Source organism: Lytechinus pictus, chromosome 5 (genome assembly GCF_037042905.1).
Source record: "Lytechinus pictus isolate F3 Inbred chromosome 5, Lp3.0, whole genome shotgun sequence".
Classification (NCBI taxonomy): Eukaryota; Metazoa; Echinodermata; class Echinoidea; order Temnopleuroida; family Toxopneustidae; genus Lytechinus; species Lytechinus pictus.
Window position 1 is genome coordinate 27,180,302 of NC_087249.1, and position 21,636 is coordinate 27,201,937.

General features: G+C 37.6%; 1 protein-coding gene across 3 annotated transcripts; it reads left to right on the forward strand.

Annotated features, from left to right (window-relative positions):
- Positions 1 to 2,606: 2,606 nt before the first annotated feature.
- On the forward strand, positions 2,607 to 21,271 carry LOC129260347 (DNA repair protein complementing XP-A cells-like). Of its 3 annotated transcripts, none has more exons than XM_064100133.1 (9): positions 2,666 to 2,716; positions 2,844 to 2,949; positions 3,245 to 3,558; positions 9,469 to 9,679; positions 14,160 to 14,278; positions 14,694 to 14,799; positions 15,251 to 15,416; positions 16,722 to 16,839; positions 17,251 to 21,271. In XM_064100133.1, the coding sequence occupies exons 4-9, from the start codon at positions 9,501 to 9,503 to the stop codon at positions 17,400 to 17,402; spliced, it is 840 nt and encodes a 279-aa protein (XP_063956203.1). In that variant the 5' UTR covers positions 2,666 to 2,716; positions 2,844 to 2,949; positions 3,245 to 3,558; positions 9,469 to 9,500; the 3' UTR covers positions 17,403 to 21,271. The 3 variants fall into 3 exon arrangements, with proteins under 3 accessions (XP_063956201.1, XP_063956203.1, XP_063956202.1); XM_064100132.1 differs by having other exon boundaries at positions 2,678 to 2,716; positions 3,245 to 3,347; XM_064100131.1 differs by lacking the exons at positions 2,844 to 2,949; positions 3,245 to 3,558 and having other exon boundaries at positions 2,607 to 2,716.
- The last annotated feature ends 365 nt before the right edge of the window (positions 21,272 to 21,636 follow it).

Here is a 21,636-nt window from a genome sequence, read left to right on the forward strand (position 1 = left end):
CTATATTTCGGATTTGTGATTTTGTTATTTGTTGAAATGGTGTGTGTTTGGTGTTGATATATTGGAAACTCTAGGCTTGAAATCAAAGCATGAAATCAAAGACACTTCCGTGAATGACTTGTTTTATGATTGATAATATTAATGGCAACGTTCATTAAATAATAGAAATCAATTGTAGAATCAGTTGCTAAGCTTTGAGAGGAGGCCCTGGTATTGTTTGCACTGTGAGAATGAAAGATGAGATTTTGATGCCATGGGACTTATCACATCACCTGACATTAGAGCATTAGGATTGAGACATGCATCAATTCCTATTCCTACAGGTGGGTGTTTCATAAAGCTGTTCGGAAGTTAAAGGAGAATGAAACTCGTGGGGCAAGTTAGCTTTTGTGAAAGCAGAAAAATCAAAGCATAACATCAACAAAAGTTTGAGTAAAATAGGACTAGCAATAGAAGAGTTATGAGCATTTGAATGTCGAGATCACTAATGCTATGGAGATCCTCCCATTGGCAACGCAACCAAAATCTATGATATCACAGATGAACAACTCTCCCCTTTTGGACACTGAAAATATACCCCAAAACATCTCTTTTTGCTCATTCTAATCATATGACGAACGATTCATCAATGATATAATGTTGTGAAACCTCTGTACTTGTCCTCTCATAAAGAGAACACCTCACCTTGTGATAGATTCTATAAAAGTGAGAATATAAGTGAAATAAGTACTAAAGCAATGAGGGAGTTGTACGTGCGTGACATCACAGATCTTGGTCGCATTGCCAATGGGAGGATCTACATGGCATTAGTGATCTCAATATTCAAATGCTCATAACTTTCTTATTATTCATTCAATCTTCCTCAAACTTTCAACAATATGTTTCTTTGATTTTTCTCTTTGATATGGATTCAGCTGGTTTCAAGGGTTTCATTCTCCTTTAAGAGCGACTGGTGATCATTTCTTGTGGTAAATAGTATATTGAATTGGCGATGGTTTAGCGCATAAGAAAGGTTCACCAGTCATTTATTGTCGCTCTTAACTTACAAACAGCTTTATGAAATGGCTCCCTGGTCAGGCATGTCATGTTAACTTGCCCTGGACCTGTATATTTTGTGTAGCTTACGAAAGAGCTAACACCCTTATACCAGATCACTGTGAACATGCATCCTAGCGCCCCTCTGCCAGCTAGACAAAGATCTTGAAGTACAGTAAATAAATATGAATGGTTGGAATATGGTCTAGTTATGAACAATGGCACCCAAGTTACACAAACCCAACTATTTTCCTGAGGTGTTCGCGCCCCAAATGAAAATGGTTGCCCTAATGTTACTGAGGGCACCATAGTAATAACCACAAATTACTTGAAATATATAGAGAAAAGATGCACAAGGATAACAATTATAATTTCATAAATATCAGAAGTAAAAAGTTATTACATTTTTGGGGCGCTCAATTTTACTTTAAAAGTTACATGAATTTGCACATTCTTGGCTGTATGGCAAGGGGGGAACCAATGATGTCACAAACTTACTATTTTATAATATATGGAAGGTTTCCATTTTCATTGCTTTGGTGATTAAGGATTATTCTTCTGTTTGACAATGAATCATGATAATTGTAATTTTACAACTTCCATGATGATTCAAACCAAGTTTTATATTATTGATATAAAATCTTCTCTAATTGATAAGATAAATACAAAATAATAGTCAGGGTGTGACATTGGTTCCTGAATTGCATACTGCCTATGATATGCATATACATGTATCTGTTTTGTAAAAATAAGCAAAAGTTGAATACGTCAAACTTTCCTAGCTATAAGATCTGATTCTGGTGATAGTTTAGGTGTTCTACGCATTTGACATTTTCTCAATTTGTTCAAAACAACTCTGATTTTGGGTTACAAATTTAAATTTTAAAGTCACACTTTTTATTGTTTTTTCATCTCAAATAGTATTAACGTTTTTTTTTCAACTTCACAAAACAGTTGTGTGCACATCTTGCTTGGTGAAATTAGGGAATGACATTCCAACTCAAATTTCATATTCTAAAGTGAGTTTATTATGCAGAATGTATATTTGTAACACAAAAAGAAGAAAAGATGATAAGCATGGTGCTTGATGTGATGATGACAATGATGATGATGACAACAACGATGATGATGATGATGATGACAGTGGCGTAATTAACCAAAAAATTTGAGGGGGGCTCGATATGGCGTATCACGTAAAATTAGTAAAAAGTTGCGAGCAAAGAATTTTGACATTTTTATACAAAAATCCAACTTTGTGATAGAATTTGTTATAATATTCAGAAAATGATATCATATTTCACCCTTATTCCTTTCATTTCCTCTTGTTTTTCTTGGTCGTGGATTTTTTTTCTTGGGGGGGAGCCAAGAGACCCCCAAGCCCCCCCCCCCCCCCCCTCATTTGTATGCTAGTGTATGATGATGACAACGATGATGATGTTGATGATGATGATCTCATAGATTAACATAGTTGGAACATTTTTTTTTTAATTGGGAGGAGGGGTAGAGGCACTGCCCCCCCCCCCCCCCCATTCGCAACTCAAATCTAGCGCGCCATCTAGCGCTGACTTTTTGACAACCACAGATCCTTTGGATCATGGACCTTGGTAGGCCTACTTGGTTTACGTTTAATTTTGGAAATTGAAGTGGAGTCACCGTGAGTGAGACTACTACCCTTTTGCCGGTAATTGGTGTCTTTTGTTTTCATAGATGCATACATTTTATGAATTTACTCTGCAGATTTATTGAGGTTAAAACGTATAGTTTGAAAGTTATGATTAAAACAAGTTAAAATTTGTTTTGTTTTCCAGCAAGATGTATCGAGGAGTTGAGATGTTCCCACGCCTGCACCTGCGGCTTGGGGCAAGGGGCTTCATCGCCTCTGCCTCCGGTGGCGCTGGGAATTGGGGAACAGGGGCCGATTGCACGAAAGGGTCTTTCCAAGGGCCGTCTTTCGAGCGGGGTGTTTCTGAAATTTATGATAAACAAATAAAATTCGTAGGCTAGCTTTTAAATCAAATTTTATACAATTTCATGAGATATCACATCATTTTATAAAAAAATATTTTTGTTTATTCTGACGGACAAATAAAATATATTTGCAGATAATTTATTTGAAATGCGTTTCACATGGCGTATCATAAAAGATGGGCGACACGAAAAACGGTCCTTGCAAAGACCCTTTCGTGCAATCGGCCCCTGGTTACTGGAGCTTGCCTTGTGTGCAGACTGTAGACTCGCGAACCACTACCGGTACTCGTGTGTTGTGCCATTCACAGTAACTCAGTAGGCTACTGTGAATTGCACAACAGTCTGTAAGTACTCGGTAGGCTAGTCTAGATCTACGGCACTTGACATGCTTGAGTTTTCATTCTGCCGCTGCGCACGAAAATCAAGCCTAACGTTAAGTCGTGTGTTGTGACTGTGTTGTGAATTGTGGACGCCAGGCAAAAGTGGCGTCACAGCATGCGAGACCAAGGCCAGGGCAGTTCGAAATCCACTGCCAAACGCGGTTCTTTTTGCGAGGTTAGTAGATCCTATATTAAGGCCAAGTAAAAAAAGAAAGTAGGCCCTAGTTGATTATCCGGGGTTTTCGAGAGCAGTGATGAGGGAGGTCCTTACTATTTGCTATCTTACTATTTTTTTTTTAATTCTCGGCCCGTTTTTTGACATCAGTCAGTGATGATGGAAGTCCTTACTATTTACTAGTTTTTTTTGCTATTTTTTATTTAAATGATTGTCAGGCTCAATTTAGGTGATGGCGATGCATGCTCAATATTTATAATAAATGAGTAGAAACATATATATGCATGTAGAAATAAATATATATATAGGCAGTAGAGGCGCACGGCCAATATTGGAGACTGTCTCCAATGTGGGAGATTATCTCCAATATCAGAGACTTTTGTAAAGAATTTGGGTGTCCAATTTCAGAGACAGTCTCCAGCTTTGGAGATCAATTTCCTTTGTTTACATTTGCTGCAAAAGGATTACCTTGGCGGCGAATAAAAATGTGATAAGCAGATTCCTCATGAAAAATTACCCCTTTTCACCGTCTACTTTAAAAATTCACCGTCTACTTTTGTTTTGATAAGGATTTTTGTTGTCAATCACACACAAAACAAATGGGCTTCTGACCTCAGTGAGACAAAATTTTGGGTGGAAAAAATCATGTTTTTGTTGGTGTTGTTTCTTTTGTCCTTTTGCAAAGCAAGTCTCCAATGTGGGAGATTGTCTCCCCTATTGGAGAGAGTCTCCCATATTGGCTGTGCGCCTCTACTGATAGGCCCTACCGTATATTGATATTTTCTTAGCCAATTTTAAAATAGTAAATAGTAAAAAATTCCAGGCGGCGGCCAAAATAGATGCGTGCGAGGACGATCAACTACTTTCTTTTTTTATTTGGCCTAAAACTAACCTCGCACTAGTATGAGTGGATCTACGGCTACGTACAGTGCATTTTTGTCTTGTGTGGGGCAGAACAGTTTTTAATTTTCACTTTTTGATCTGTCTGAAATTCGACATGTTACTGTAAGTTTTTCTACAATAATTTTGTCTACCGTGAGTAAAAAAAAACTTGACACGTCGACACCTCACGATTCTCGGTACCCCAAATAGCGATTTCGCCGAGATCCGGGAAAAATCCCTGTAACGCGCATTGCATTATGGGATAGCTTTTCGGAAATACAACTTCCTGTTCGGAAGTCCAATGCACTGTTTTGCCATTCAGATCAACAGTGCCGTCATCCACAACAACACAACGTCGCTTTCGCTCGGAAAGTTCGTGATCACAACCCTTTCTTTCACGATACAGTTTAACAGCCTTTTCTGCTAAAGTCACTAATTCTGCCCGACGCTTTCCATATCCCTCTGTCAGTTAAGATTTTTTAAGTTCCGAAACTGATTTTTTATCCATTTTGTGGTCGACGAAAAATTGAACGGAATGAATGCTGTAGTGTATATATTTAGCGTCTAGTCAAATACGATCGTGATGTCAGGCCGGTCACTAAATGCAAAATTTTAAGATATTCATTTTTTGTTTTATTTTTTATAACCAAATAAAAACATGAATAAAAATTATTTTCACGTGAAATATATTTTCTATTTTAATCTATAATTCAAATGGAATCAAAACTGACCAAATTAAATAAAAAGTATGATAATCTGTACATATGACGCTGATTGGCATCGATTTCAGCGTGGTGGAAAACTCAGTATCGCGAACATGCATGACTCTGAACCGGAAGTGGTGATGACGACCCGACGGAGTGAAAATTATCTCGTCTCGCGCATTATGAGATTTTTGTTCCTATTTGGGGTAGCGAGAATTCCAAAATTTAAGGGAAAAATATGTCATGAACACACAATTATTATATTTGGCTGGAAAGAGTATCTTCTCCCAATTTGGCATATTATGTTGGATGTCTTCACGCTTGGATAATCAGTAGGTACTCTTTGCGGTGATGTAAATGTAGAGTGGCGGAATGTTCAAAATACACCTCACAAAAACAGTCTTAAACAAGCAAACTCAAATCATATCAAACAGCCAGAAGCACCAAATAAGAAGAACCTAACATCCCGGCCCCCCACTCCGGGGTCTGAGGGACCGCATGCGTGTTCCCAAAATGTCCGGTAAAGGGGTACTTTTTCGCGGGAGAAGTCCGGTCCGCGAATTGTAAAAAAGGGGGTGTATTTGACTTTTCACCCAGAGATTTCTTTAAAAAGGGGGTGTTTTTCTCTCTCTCTCTTTGGACTCCTGAGAAATGTAAAAAGGGGTTACAAAATATCTTGAATATCATAGAAAAATTGATCAAATTCCTTAAATTCCTGCTAGTTTTGAAAGCTCATTCAGGATTAGTTCATTTTGAAAAGTAAAAACATAGTCCCCCAAGATCATTGATTTCTTTTTGGGACATCTTGCACGTAATTGATTCAGTTCTAACCTCATGTGCAAGTGCCTTAGACAACTTAAATTTTATCCTGTTAATTATTGATGTTACCCCATTGTGATTCTGTTTACAAGTGGTCACGGAAAGTAACAAAAGTTGAAACTGCTATTAACAGGACCTACCATTAACAAACATATCATGAGATTTTCATTTTTTGTTGTTGTTTCTTATGACTGCATTGAGTTCTGAGATCTCATTTTGAACATCAAAAAATCTCCTAAGGTATAGAGGGTTCCCAAAAGCAGCCACATTGGAGGACAAACAATAAAAACCTGTCCATCAGACTGAAAAGTAATTGCTTTCATGGTTTTGATATAGTTTTGTCCTCCATCATGACATCAGGGAACCTCTATTGTAATGACAGCTTACCTGAGATGAAGGGGGGGGGGGGGAGGTTGTCTGTCCTGAGATAGGGGGGTACATTGAGCTTTGGCAGACATGAGATAGGGGGGTGCTTTCAAAGGGAGGGATCAAGCATAGGCGTACCCTAAATAACACGGGCCTAAAATATATAATTGTAGCTTAACTAAACTAAAAAAATAAAGATGTCGACAAAATGAAGTCCAGTGATGCTCTGATTTATTGGCCTGAAACCCAGACCCCACTAGGCATTGCCTTTAAAAAGAATATATTCAAATATATAAAAAAATAGTGTCACATGATTGATTCAACCAATAGAGAAAGAAAGAATGGAAGAACCCAGAAAAGTGGAAGAACCAAGGGTGAAAGGTGAACCAATGAGGATGAGATAGGATGATATGAATGAAGAAGAATGTTCTGAATATAAAAATGAGAAAAGGACAATAGAAACATGTGGAGCTGCATTGAGTTGGAATGGCAATGGAATGATGTGATGTAAAAACTAAGGAATGAGAGAAACAGGTGTGTGACAAGGGCATAGAAATGGGAAGTGAAGAGAAGTATGGAAAGCAAAGTGTAAAATAAAGAATTAGATTAAACATGGCAAAATTCAACCCTTACATAAATTTTGACTTGCGCCAAAGTAAGCAGGTAAGGCATGTTTGCAATGAATGAATCCAGATACCTATAGTATGAGGTCAAAATCCTACATGAGCTAGTGATCATATATGCTAATCCATTTTTAATGAAATTTACTTGCTCAGAATTGATACTAAAGTGTGTTTATTAAGCAATTATAATGTAAATTACTGAAAAAGTATTTTGAAATGGATTTTAATACAACCCTTTAGTCTATGACATCATTGCCATCTGGATTCATTCATTGCAGTCATGCTTTAATTTGGTACAAACCAAATTTTACATCACTGCAAAGAATACCTCCTGGTCATCCAAGTGTTAACATATACCACATTAAATATGGTATCAAATTTTTGGGGAGAACATACTTTTTCAGGTCATGTATAATAATTAATTGTTCATTACATATTTCCCCTTAAATTGAGAATTTTTGAGGTGTCAAGTTTTTTTTTACTCACACAGTGTTTTGTTCTACCTAATTAATATTAAATTTTTTTCTTCAAAAAATGAAATTTGCATCAAATTTTTGTGTGGAATATATTATTTGTCTATTTTTATTGCAATGTTTATTTTCACCTATCTCAATATTTCATAAAATCTTGAAATGTATCGCTATGTTTTGCAGCCTCAATTTGAGAGCCCCCGCCCTTCGTTCGACTTAGCGCATTGTGTGTTCAATAGTCAATACGTGCGAGTGCCGCTGAATAAGCCAGTTCGTAGTTCCTTTCTGCGCATGATCAAAAGATTCTACGCATGATCAGAGGAAGGTCGTTTGTACTAAAGTGACATGGTGGTTTAAAATCTAATGAGATAAGCACCAACTTTGATGTCTTGATTATTCATATATTCTTTTGAATTTTGGTTTTCATTTACATCCACAAAAAACAACAACGCGTCCACGAACGACTGGTTTTCACAGTTTGCCAAGTACATTGTTCAACATGCTATGATATGCATTCAAAGTAGGAATGCAACAAAATACCTTCATAAAGTGTTCATTGGTGTGCTATTCTAGTCACCTGGTCTATTCAATTTCTTCATCCTGCTATGTAAGGCAAGCTTACGTAATATTTTGCTTTGAAATCTGCCTATCATAATGAAAGAAATGAAAGGTCATTTGATCGAAAATTGTCCATGAGTAACTACGAACTGGTCTATTGCGCTGCACCGCATGTAATATGCAACCTGGAAGTTGCAATGGCTATTCGCACCTGCATTACACTTTCCAACCCATGTCAAATGGAGGCCTGCCGCTAGCATGTTGTCTACTTGATTTCTGTGCAAATTCAATGTGGTAGACTTTTCCTGTTTTTCTTTTTTGATTGGTCATTTTGAAGATACGATCCAAAATTTGCAAGAACGCTCACGAACTTGGAACAAAATCACAGATTTATCCATTTTCAGCACATTTTCGGCAACCCTGCTTCTTAAATCTTAGCTAAGCCACCACATGCTCAAGAAATATGGCACAGATTCCGTATTTTTAAGGGTAAAATTTGCCTTTTTATAGGGGATTTTAGAGCTGAAATTGGGACTTTCATGTGGTGAGTGATAGTGCTTGTGTACATAAGGATGTGTTGGATGTTTGTTGTGGTGATTGACTGTGCTGGCGTGTGAAATAAGTTTGCCATGTCAAATGGAGGCACATGGGGAATTCAGGGTGTGTAAAATGAAAGATCTAATCTTAACATTAGAAATCAGTGAGGCTTAGTAAGACCCGAGGCTGAGAGTACAGTGAGGGGATTGGGATTTGGGATATGCAGTCATCTAACGAATTTAGTCTGAAAATCTGCTGTTTCGGAGGAGTTTTTTTAAATCATTTTCTGATTTTTTTTCGGCTCTACTCCTACATAGATAGACAACTCTCATAGGATTCTAATAGTGCTAAAGTGATGTTTTTAATCCGCAGTGAAGTAATGATCCAAGGCCATGGCCTCCAATTCGCCCAGTAATGGCCTTAATGCCCTTCCAAACATTTGTAGACTTCAGGCCAAAATGTAATGCCCTTTTCTTTTAACCTTTAAAGCCTTGATGTAATCTATGTACATGTAGGCCTACATGTGTCTCAATGTAATTGAAAAGTACATTTTATTATTGATGCCTTTTTTTAATGGCATTTATTGTCCCTTAAAGTTAGCACTGCCTTAACTGCCCTTGAAGTGCCCTTATAGATAAACAGCCTGTTTGCATGTATCTCTTTTTACTTATTTATGTGAACTGGACTTGTTATACCTTGGTCACATTTGATCTACGGCGGCCGTACGGCGAGTAGATAACAGCCGTTTTATTCATTTTTATTTAAACCACCTATATGTAGCTGGTAGAAAAAATGTTAAAACGGCTGTTTTCGACTCACCGTACGGCCGCCGTAGAGCAAATGTGACCAAGCTATTACTTACACTTCAGGTTGGTTCCTCTATTCTCTTTATTTCATACATGTATGATCTTACTTGACATGAATATGTAAATTTTATTGTTCCTTTTGTAGGTGAAACTTGTTAGCATTGCATTGTTTCTAAGATGGAGAGAAGTCAAGGCGGACCAGTTGATGGGCCGTCGACCTCAGATGCTCTCGTTTCTAAGTCCAAGTTATCTGCAGCTCAGAGAGCTAAAGTAGAGAGGAATCGACAGAGGGCACTGTTACTAAAACAAGCTCGACTATCAGCAAGGCCTTATCCTGAGGGACGTGGAACTAAAAGGTATGAGAGCATGGATGATGTTGATTCATTCTAAATCAACAAATAGAATTCAGTAATCTGTAATTGGTATTCTTTCTTAAAATTTGCATGTATCTATTTACCATTTCTCTCAAATTATAATTTAAATGGGAGATTAGCATAATTTCTACAGAGCAGTTACAAAACTCTGTTAGGTGAAAACTCTACTCCAGTTCTAGCATCAATTTGGGTAAATATATTTCCATAGCAAATATGATGAGGAAGCTAACAGCCAGCCTTTAGATGATATGGTATCTTAAAGAGAGTTTTTCAAAGCCTCTTTCTTATTTTGATTGGAGTATTCTTACACTTTCTTTGCTAAAACATGGTAATTAATTGATATAAAGAAGGGTGTACTTTTTTATACGTCCATCCTACGGGACGTATTATGGTATCACGCTTGGTGTCCGTTCGCCCGTCTCTCCGTCCGTCCGTTTACTTTTCCTTGTAAACGCGATAACTTCAGTTTAACTAAACCTAAGCTCATATAATTTGGTGTGTATGATACTACCATGGATCCAAGGAAGCTTAATGATTTTGAGGTCAAAAGGTCAAGGTCACAGTGACATGTTTTCATCATGCCCTTCTGCAGTCCTTGTAAACGCGATAACTTCACAGTCAGACCGCAGCTCGCGCGATAATGAGCATATTCACGGAAATTTATTCAGCGGCCCTCTAGCGGTCTCCGAAGGAAAACGTGCGATCAATTTGGCTTGATTTTCCCACTGAATTGGAGGGGCTGAAGGTATAGCTCTGTACTGGTCGCTAACTTCAGTTTACGTCGAAACGAATTGTGGTAAGTTATTCTCAAGACCTTCATCTACATTTTGGTATATAATTTTCCATACTTCGACATTTTCAACCTTCCATTTTTACCTCTTTAATTGATGCTTATTTTAGTAATATTTTAACTGCGATTTTGTAGTCGGAATTTCACTTTTGGTTCCTGACTTTGCTACATAACCAAATTGTTTCGATCGGGGTTTTTTAGAAAGAAGAAAAGTCACTGTTCAAAATATGTCAGAACCAACTTGACGCAAACTCACCTTATATTTTTATTTTAGAGAAAATGATACCCTAAAAATCGAGAAATTTACGTTTTACCCGGAAGTAACCTTCTCGTTCACTCCACGATGGCGCGAAATAATGCCAAAATTACGTTCGTCGCGGGTTGGTAGAATTTCGCCTTTGGTCCCATACGTTGAAACTTCTGTAATGATGGCAGATGGCTCGCATATGTGAGCTGTGCCTGTGGACGGTGGACTTTGTTTTTTTTAATTAAGACTTAATATAAACGAAGCTTAATAAGTAGATCCCTTCTAAAGTTTTATTCAATGATTATCAGGTTTCCGAATTCCATCAAGTTTTTATAGCTTGAGATATTTCTTGATTTATGTTGAAAATTGTTAACCTTTTTTCTTAATTGGTCGAAGTTGAGCCCCATGATGATTTTTGCCCCAGGCTGCGGTTAAGAATTAAATGATGATTAGCTCAGACAGTCTACTCTAGAGACTATAAACAGTTTAAAGTCAAACTAAAAAGTCTGGTACTACGGTACTCAGTAGTATTTATAAACCATTTTGTTCAAATAAAAAAATTGTGGCTGTCACAGACAGTACTTAGTTAGTCTCTTAATTGACTTACATGTAACATAATTCATACTTTGAATGATTATTTAGTAATTTAGACTATTTCTCTCTTTTTTGTCTCTTCTACACACAGATCTGCATACTTGCTGACTCTGGTCTCTGCTTTCTACTTCATACTGGGAGATTCCATCATGTACTATAATGGTCAGACCATGATTTGGACAAAGCCCTTTTTTCGTTTGCAAATTTTGGACTGATAATGATACAACAGAAAATTGATCTTTATCGATATTGGAAACAAAAAAATTAGAGCACAGTTTTGGGGAGGACTAAGAATACTGACTTGGACAGGAATACAGCTTGACAAAAATAAAAATTCACAATTCAAAACCAAAGAACATTTTTAATGTTACTCATATGCATTGCAAGAAACTTTCTACTCAATCACACATTTCAAAATTAAGGGTAAGTCCTTTGATTAAACACAAACATGTAGTTGATTTGCAATTGAACATAAGTTTCTTGCAATGCCCCATAATTATATTTTGTTCTCAAGCAACTCTGTTATATGTTATCTAATGTGCTGAAGGTTAAGTGCCATGTATGTTCACAATTTTTTTTTCTTCGAAAGGTATAATATATTTGTCCTTTTAAACGGTATTTGAATGTGGTTACGCCTTGTTTTTGTTTTCCACAGTAATTATTGCATATATGAACAGAAGTGAAATATGTGTTATGAAGCACTGTATGAATGTTGTGTGATCATGGAGCTATGGTGTGATGGTATTATAATTAATTCATCATTTTTGTTATAAGACTGTAAACCTGGTGGATGTGAGGGAGTGGCCAGGATGAAAGGAAAGTGAGCATGTGTCCAATTACTGATTTGCATATGTTTAGACAATTTTGTTCGTGGATAAATATTAATGTGCATTCCCTATTCCAAGCAAAGAGTAAAGGAGAAGTCCACCCCACCAAAAAATTAATTTGAATTTAAAGAAAAATAAAGTATTGCAGAAAATTTCATAAAAACTATGATTCAAAATTAAAAAAAATTACTATTTTGACATTGAGAAATTTGCCTAATTTTATAAAACAATTATATGCTCATCTTGGTCAATGTGCAAATTACAGAACCGATTATGTCACACGCACTCTAATTTCTTGTGTATTTTTTTGTTTGATACATGTACATGACATGTATATTTTATTTTAATTTTCATTAACAAATTTTGAGAGGGATTTTAATTCCTCCATTAACATTCGTAGTTTCCATAAATGTAACCTATTGTGATTCGAGGAAGATATTTTAGATCAAATTTGCTAAAATTTGTATAATAAAAATGCAACAAAAATGTAAAAAGTAATGTGATGTGAGTGACATAATCAACTATAAATTGCAAACCATTGTTTTGTGTATATAACTGTTTTGTGTTAAAAAAGGGAAATTTCTGTATTTATTCAAATAATTTTTTGTTGATGTGCACTTGACCTTTAACTCATTTCCCTTCCCACCCCTGCCCAAATAAGTGTAATCAAGAACTTGAAAATCAAAAGCAGTGATTAAGAAGAAGTAAGAATTAATCATAGAGCTATTAATAGCTCCATGATTTAATAAATACAGGCCTAAATAGAACTTCACATGAAAGTAAAAAGAGAATAAAGCTGGGTAGGAACGATGAAGGAATATGATTTAAAGAAAAAGCATAAACATATCCCCGTCACCCCCCCCCCCAAAAAAAAAAAAAAAAAACCAGTCCGACCGGTTCGAACCAGGGTCCTTGCACACGTCAAAACAATGCGCTTACGCAATTCGCCATCGATCCCTTCCATACAAATTCAGCGTTTTTTAAGCTATATAAAATGTTGTAAGTCTGTGCGCCGCTGTTGACCAATCAGAACGCGTCGGCAATTCTACTGCAATTCCAATCATTTTGCGATGGACATTGCCGTGGTTTTTTGTGGTTCCTGACTTTGCTACATCATGAAATTTCATAATTCTTTTTCAGTCGTAAAGAAGAATGTCTACGCTTTATATTGATTATAATATCAATTTGACGCAAGTGTGATTTCAGTGCAAAAATGCGCTCTGTTTATTCACATATATTTCTTGAAAAAAATCATGTTTTCTAAGCTAAATATCGGCCTTCAAAATACATTAAATGTGCATTTTATTTAGCTGATCAGAAATTTCAAAGTTTTATCTATAAAATAAGACCAATTTTGTGAGGAATAAACGATTCTAAGAGCAAAAAACACCGATCGGAAAGTTCGTCTTCACAGCTCATTACGTATGCATAACCACGGACGGCTATGCATACCGCTGAATAAAATAGAGCACTTTCGGACGGGCTGCGGACTGACTGTTCAGTTTAACTTAACCTACATGTAGGCTCATATAATTTTTGTGTGTGATACTAGCATGGATCCCAGGAAGCCTATTGATTTTGAGGTCAAAAGGTCAAAGGTCAAGATACAGTGACATGTTTTCATCTTACCGTTCGGAATTCCTTGTTAACAGGATAACTTTAGTTTAACTTAACCAAGGCTCATTTAATTTGGTGTGTATGATACTAGCATAGATCCCAGGAATTCTATTGATTTTGAGATCAGAAGGTCAAGATGAAGTTGCCACCTTCCACTTTTCTTGCTTTACCAATACCTCCATTTTCCGCCATATAGTCGAGTGTATTATGTGCTCGCCTTAGCGACACTCTTGTTAGTCAATTGTAAGTCTTTGAATGAGATGGACATCAAATTTGGGTCAGGGTTCAATCGATATTTCACTTTGCAATGTCATACATGTATAGATTGATATTCTGGACATGTCAAATCTTAAGAAATACATACAACAATATGTATGTTATCTGCAGTTCTGGGAATGCTGAGGTGTTACTGAAGACTGGACGAGTAGTGGACACTGGGGCAGGGTTCCTATTAGAAGAAGGGGATGAAGACCCGCTTGACATTGTTCCTGTGCCTCAGGAACCTGGTAAGTTTTCCTATTTTTTTAGTAGATTTTTTTTTTCTTCCCTTTTTTATTATGAAAACTCCCAGTTATTGTTATCATTAAAGATGCCAGTGATCAGCTTTTTGTATGATTTCAGACCCTGACAACTTTCCATTTCAGGTTTTTTATCAGGCCTTATAATGTACAGCAAAATATTGTCCTCAACGACTTCTATTCATGACAGATAAATGAAGTGTCTGGCATTCTTGTATCGTGATATAAGGTGCTTTAAAACTATTCTGTTTGTACATGTCCATCATGTGTGCCGTTAATCTGGCAATTAGTGTGTCTTCATGCAATACATGTTCCTTTGGACACTCGCTTTGAATTTGCTCAAAATTGTTTTCAAATCCTATAACTTTGTGGTAAATGCTTTGGTGACTTTTATCCGTTACAGGCCCAGTTCTTGGTGGTGATCCTCTACGATGTGATGAATGTGGGCGTGGCTTCCAAGACTCTTACCTCTTCAAACACTTTGAACATACAGTCTGTGATGAGTGCCGGTAAGAACGACAAGGAACTATAGTCATTTAAATGTTTTGATAATTGTAAGCATCATTCCTGAATTAGGCAGAACAGCTCTGTTGGCAGAACAGCGACTGTATATCAGAATGGCATGGGTTGAATTCAGCTCTTTGTCATGCAGTATTCCATTTTCTAGGTCAATAGCTTTGTTTTCATAAAGACTTTGGATTCTGCCTAACTGCCAAGGAAGCCTTGATTTTATTGGCTGTTCAGCCCTTGCGCCACACAGTTACCATAATCAGAAGTTCTTTATGACATGGGACCTCAGTCTTCAGGTTGCTTGACAAGAACTCATGCTTTCATAGCAGTTAGATGAAATAACCTCTGATTCAGCACTGAAGTTCAATTAAAATGTATCTTTGCAAATTTGCAATCAATTTCATTTTCAACCTTGTACTGAATTTGCGTTCTGGTGGGGTATCTTTGCAGAGACAATGATGAAAAGCATGCCCTCATCACCAAGACTGACGCACGGAATGAATTTCTTCTGAAGGATGCTGACTTTGAGAAGAGAGATCCACCTCTCAAGTTCATCACCAGGAAGAATCCACATCATGTCAGATGGGGAGAAATGAAGCTCTTCCTCAGACTACATGTGAGTTACATTTCATCCACAAATACACTCTATGGTCTGTATTCTGAAGTCTATATCAACTTAAGCTGCAGTCCAACTATCTAATAAAATTATGGAAAGCCCAACATGCCAAAAATTTGTTTGCATTGTATGCTTCTTATTTTTAAAGCGTTCTTTTCTCATGCTTTTATGAATGTCAAAAGTGCTGAAAACTTTGAAACTGGATTCTCTCAGATTTGTGTCACCAATGGCTTTCCATAGATAACAACAACTTTTAGGCCAGAGTTTAAATTAAACCTGAGTTCATAATATGGGTCTATTAGGCTTTAATACATGTACCTGTATACAATTATGTAAATTTATAGGATTTTGCTGATGCCTGATCATAGGTTGGTTTATGTCAAGTGGCATATCCTTTACATTTTAAGGATCACCAATTAAAATATATAGGCCTACTAAAAGAGCTAAAGAAAATTTCCATCTTGCTCTTTGTATCCCTTCTATTTCAAAATCCTCTGGTATGATAATTTAATAGTCTTATATAATGTATCAATTTTGCTCACAAAGTGGCCTCTTAAAATATGAAATTGCAATACAGATTCTTTGTAGATTGGTGTAGAATGTGTTGCCTTTTGAACTTTATCTGTTTCTAAACATAAAATCAATGATGGGTTTGAAATCGTAAATCCAACCTAAACTTATCCATTTCAGTGAATGGATGCTCAACATCAATTTAGATCAAAGGATATCAGTACATGGTTCAATTCTGTGGAATAATATTCCATCTGCAGTAAGAAGGGCTGCAACCTTGCAATCATTTATTTCACCCTGTTGGAGAAACCGTAGATCTTAACCCAGGTTATGAGACACTACTCGCTAAACTTAATGCTTTTTGTTGTGTTCTAATTTTTGATTGATTGATTGATTGAGTGATTTTATTTCTCATGATAAAAAACAATACAAAATATATACATTCAGAATATAAAACATTAATAATTGAATTACATATATAGTAATCAGGTACATGAATTTGAGATTAAAGAGAACTTATAAGAGAAATATGGGAAAAACCAAAAAGCTATAAGGAGCTTGACAGGGGTTATTCCCATTATTATAAAGTCTTGTTTTGTTGTTCTTTGCTTTTTTTTTCTTTTGTATGTGTTTAAATGTAGCATGGCCCTCTGGTTGAACAGTGTACATCACTGATGAGGCTACCCTGGATAAACAAGACTTTATAATAATATAATAATAATAATCCACTACCTTGGTATACTGTCTATCCATATCAAATGAATGATAAATTCTCTTCTAAAAATCTTGATTTAGGTAGAGAAGAGAGCGTTGGAGGTTTGGGGTGATGCTGAAGCATTAGAAGAAGCAAGGGAACAGAGAGAGATCAACAGACAGAAACAAAAACAGAAGAAATTTGACAAGAAAGTTAAAGGTAATGGGAATCAATCTTCCCGACAGTAGTGAATCAACTGTGGGTAAACCGAGGACCTCATGAACAGGGGGTTGGGATGGTTCAACACATTCTTATTTTATTCAAAATCTGCTTGTCCATAGTGCAATGGTATTTTTTTGTAGCAATCAAAAAGTGAATTCCCTTTTATTTATAGGAAGCAAGAACTCCAGTCTTATCAAGAAGAAGAGGAGTTGGGTTAGTTAAGAATGAATATGGAAATAATTTAAGCAGTGAATAAGAAAAGATGAAAATAAAAATGATATTCAATTTGTTTTTTCAAGTGCAGGGAAAGGATAACTGATCAAATAAAAAGATATCTTAATATGCCAAGTTTAGAAAATGGTATTTTAATATTAATGTTGGTCTTGTTTATGATTTTATCTGTATCAGACCTCAGACGAGCAGTACGAACGAGCATGTGGACAAAAGACCTTAGTGTTCATCAGCATACGTATGGTGAGGAAACATGTGATGAGGAGACAGACATGTACAGTAAGACATGCTCAGGATGTGGACATGTTGTAAGCTATGAAAAAATGTGAACGGGGCATGATAAAGTTTATGTACAATGCAATATAGTGCCTTTATTGAAATCGTGTTTAACCCAAAGTTATTCCTTGAGGATATGGATATCATACGGCATTGCCCTGATGGAATCATGTTCACATTGATGAATCTCAGCCATTTATTGCAGGGGTATTTTAAGTGTACCTGAATGTGATGTATCTTTGAACAAGCACACAGATCATTTTCATCAGGCAGCTGTTGTGTAGGGTTAACCTTTGACATTCTTCCATTTAAAATATCTTGACCTTGTTTCTTATGAAATGTTACCCCTCCCTGGGTGGGATGGGCGTTAAACTGTAAATGATAATGAAGATAGAAACAATTGTCAGGTAACATGGAGCTTGTATGGGCATCAAAAGGTAATGATGACCAACCACATGCTTGACAACTGAGATGGGGAATTTGGGTTGCTCCACTATAAAATAGGGGTGTGTAAGTGTTCTAATTGAGGGTTGTATAATACACTGATAATGAATGGATGGTATATGTGAATAAGTAAAGCTCAGTGAATTTTGAAGGGGTGCCCTATTTTTGGAGGGGCCTCACATCTTTCCCTCAAAGAAATGTTGTCCTCGACATTTAAGACATTATCTACAAGTAACAAATACATAGCTACCAATCAACGAAAAGAAATAATCGATGCAAAAATGACTATCCAATTAATCAAGAGGAACTACTACTCCTGATACCAAATTCTGATCTACAATTTGTATACAAAATGGTTGTGTATAAACACATGTCTACTCAATGAATTTTCACAGAAGAATAGTATCCTAAATATCGCAAGTTCAAGAACATACATTGCGTGAAAAAGTGTAAACATACCAGGCGGTCTTTCCTAATAGTATACAACTCTCAATCAATTAGATCTTTATACAAAAAAATGGTCCATACAACACATTAGTAGTGCTGTTGTCGGGAACAAAAATCCATGTCGACATGTCGCTTAAAAATTAATCCCGACATCGACAATGTCGACATGGAAAAGAGATCGTAATTTAGGCTCCCTAACATTTTTTTAGTAACAATCATTCGATCGTGACACATACCACTCTCTCAATCAAATGTATTCACCTTGACACGAGTGATTTCCCCACACTAGATCTAGATCTATACAGGCCCAGTTCAGGAAAATATATTTTGACTAAGCTAGAGTGAATTCACTTCCTAAATCGCTGATTTAATCCACATTTATCCTGGAGAATCAAGTTTTTGTACCACGATACGGTCTCGAAAGCATTGCGCAATCACACTCGGAGCCAATTTGAGAATCACCAATTGCAACATCATTGCGTATTATACACTGGCGTACATGTGCTGCAAACGCAAGCTCTTCAAATTGACAAAAAATAATAAAAATCGATCGATAATTTCAATTCCACTTCTGCGGCGATCCGTGCAACGATCTCCAATCAAAAGAAGGCAAGTTTTCTGTGACTTTGTGAAATGAAGTAAGCGCTCAATTACAGCGGTCACAACTTTGACGAAAACATTTGTTCGCTGCTGCTCACGTCTATATGAAAAGTAATACATTGAGGAGCAGCGTATTATCAAGCATGGAAGCGGTGAATGCATCGATAATTGCATGGGTACGGTGAACGTGCATGCTGCTTGCTAGCGCGCTGCACAGATCTATCAGATGATCGTCGGGCTAGGGCCCCGCGCAGCACTGATGTATTTCTGCTGCCACGCAGCTTGCAGGCATTTGGATAAATGCTTCTACCTTTACAGGTAAGCTTTACACTCGTGACTTCGGCTAGACCCCTTTTTATTTCATGTTTACATGTCGATGTGGGTGCATGCATCAGATTCAGTGTCACATTCTGTTTGGGGAGCTGATCAATTAGGGTTAAACCCGGTCCCCTTGGGTTGACCCTTGCCTGTTTCCCTGGTTCTTCTTCCTCCACGGGCATAATGTTAAGACGAACCACACTTGTAACAGTGACGGTAGTCATTTCCCTGACCTTGCTCTCGTCATCTCTCACATCCCTTTGGCCTGGGTGGCCTGCCTTCTACCGACGTTGGTCCAGGTGAGGGTGTCCGATCCTGCAAGGCTGCCACACACGCTTTCAGTTCGGCCAGTTGTGCCGCAAAGCCTTCATCATCTTGAACTCTGGGTGCTGGCTCTTATTCTTTTGATTTGCAGGTTGTTCAGCATTGTCCTCTGCGATGACGTTCACCCGTGCTGAAGGTCGGATCCCAGCTTTCAGTTGCCGCTTTGATTCAAGGGCAACTGCAGTATGCAATTTTTCCATGAGCTCCTCATCACTGGTTGTGACAGACAAGGATAATTTAAGATCTTGTCTGATCTGGTCATTGCACAACCCAGTAATAATCGTGTGGATGAACATATTTTGCACAAGGCTGACGTCATATTTTAATCCGGCGGTTGTGTCCTCGAATGCCCGGATTATCTGCTGACGCAGATCCAAGGCCCACATCACGAAGCTCTGCGCTGACTCAGCCTTCCCCTGGGTCACCTGCGAAAGCTCTTGGTATAATTCTGTGGCATCCTGCTCCTGATAATGTCATTTCAAGAACGCCTTGAGAGTCCCCAGATTGAGGTTGGAGCAGCTTTCCAAGTAGGATCGAAGCCTTAGGCTGGGTTGAATGGCCTTTAAAACATTCTTCACCACCTCAGCTTCTGAGTATCCTTTCGATAGGGCAGCGTCTATCTGGTGGTTGAGGCTAGATAGAGTGAGCCTGTCCTTGTGATTTGAATCGCCCACTTGGCCGCTGATTCGCAGCTCCTATCTAATCATCCGCATGGGTTGGGCTGGAACTGGAATCCTAGGCTTCTCTTCCTCTGCATCTTTTACTACAGGCGTGGGCTGGTCTGGTACACCTTCTGGACTCTCGTCCTTCAACTCTTGCAGACTTTCCTTTAATGCAGCCAACCTGGCTGCACCACCCTCCTCGTCATCTCCGAGCTCCCTTACTAGCCGTTGATGTCGGCGGACCAGAAATTTCCTGGGCTTCCCCTCTGTCTCTGATGACAGGATAGCTAGATGAGTGCAAACCATCAGCAGTTGTTGTACTGCCAGACTAAATATCGCCTCCTCCACCTCGAACACCAAATCCTCGATGTCTGCCATGTTGATGAAAGCTCTATTGTGGATCCTCTAACTGGTTCTCCTACCACGTTGCCCTTGTAGAACGTTATTGGTACATGTAGTCTTACAGTTCCCTGTCCACACCTGTCTTCCAGTCACCTTCACAGCATCAACGATTTGAGTTCAGATGTTCAAACTCCTAATGGGCGGGGTCGCATCCTCACCGATTCCAGGTGGTCGTCCATAGACAGTAGTCGTGAAGATTTACATCTAAAGTTGCTGTCCTGGCATGGTCGCCAACATGTTACCCCAGGGGTGGGATGGGCGTTAAACTGTAAATGATAATGAAGAGAGAAACAATTGTCAGTATCATGTAGCTTGTATGGGCATCAAAAGGTAATGATGACCAACCACATGCTTGACAACTGAGAAGGGGAATTTGGGTTCTCCACTATAAAATAGGGGTGTGTAAGTGTTCTAATTGAGGGTTATATAATACACTGATAATGAATGGATGGTATATGTGAATAAGTAAAGCTCAGTGAATTTTGTAGGGGTGCCCTATTTTTGGTATAGAATATTGGACATTTTTTTTTTAACAAGTAGGAGGAAAGACAACTTTCTTTATTTGGTGATTTTGATTAATTAGAGAAAAGTGGTCCTATATAAAAGATAGATACCTATAATTGGGTTACTTTCTTCATATACAATTATGTAATTAAAGAAATTTTCAATTTCAGTTAGGGTAAATTGGGGTAAGTGGGACAATTAAGCATTTACCTAAGCATTACAAAAAAAAAAAAAAATCAGTACAGCAATCTTATATAATATATCTCATTTTGGAGTTTCGCTGATGTGGTTTACGGTACACCATGTGAAGTGTTATAGAAACAGTGGATAGAAGAAGAGAAGAAATGGATAGGCGAGAAAGTGGAGATTTGAGAGTAGAGTATTCTTTCTTGAAAGTAGTCCTGAAAAGGACTGTAAACCAGGAAAGATTGATGAGTTGAGAACAGCTTGAGTAGTAGAGCTAGTGAGGAGTTGCTGGCTTGAGTCGGCGAGTAGAGATGATGAGTAGTAGAGAGACTCTACGTTTCGGGCAGGTTGTTTGTCCGTCGACTACTTTCAAGAAAGAATACTCTACTCTCAAATCTCC

Excerpts from the sequence above, each read along its gene's own strand:
- LOC129260347 (XM_064100131.1), top strand. The coding sequence starts at position 9,501 with ATGGAGAGAAGTCAAGGCGGACCAGTTGATGGGCCGTCGACCTCAGAT. Across the intron at positions 14,800-15,250 it reads ACAGTCTGTGATGAGTGCCG|AGACAATGATGAAAAGCATG; the intron begins GTAAGAACGACA and ends GTATCTTTGCAG. Across the intron at positions 15,417-16,721 it reads AGCTCTTCCTCAGACTACAT|GTAGAGAAGAGAGCGTTGGA; the intron begins GTGAGTTACATT and ends ATCTTGATTTAG.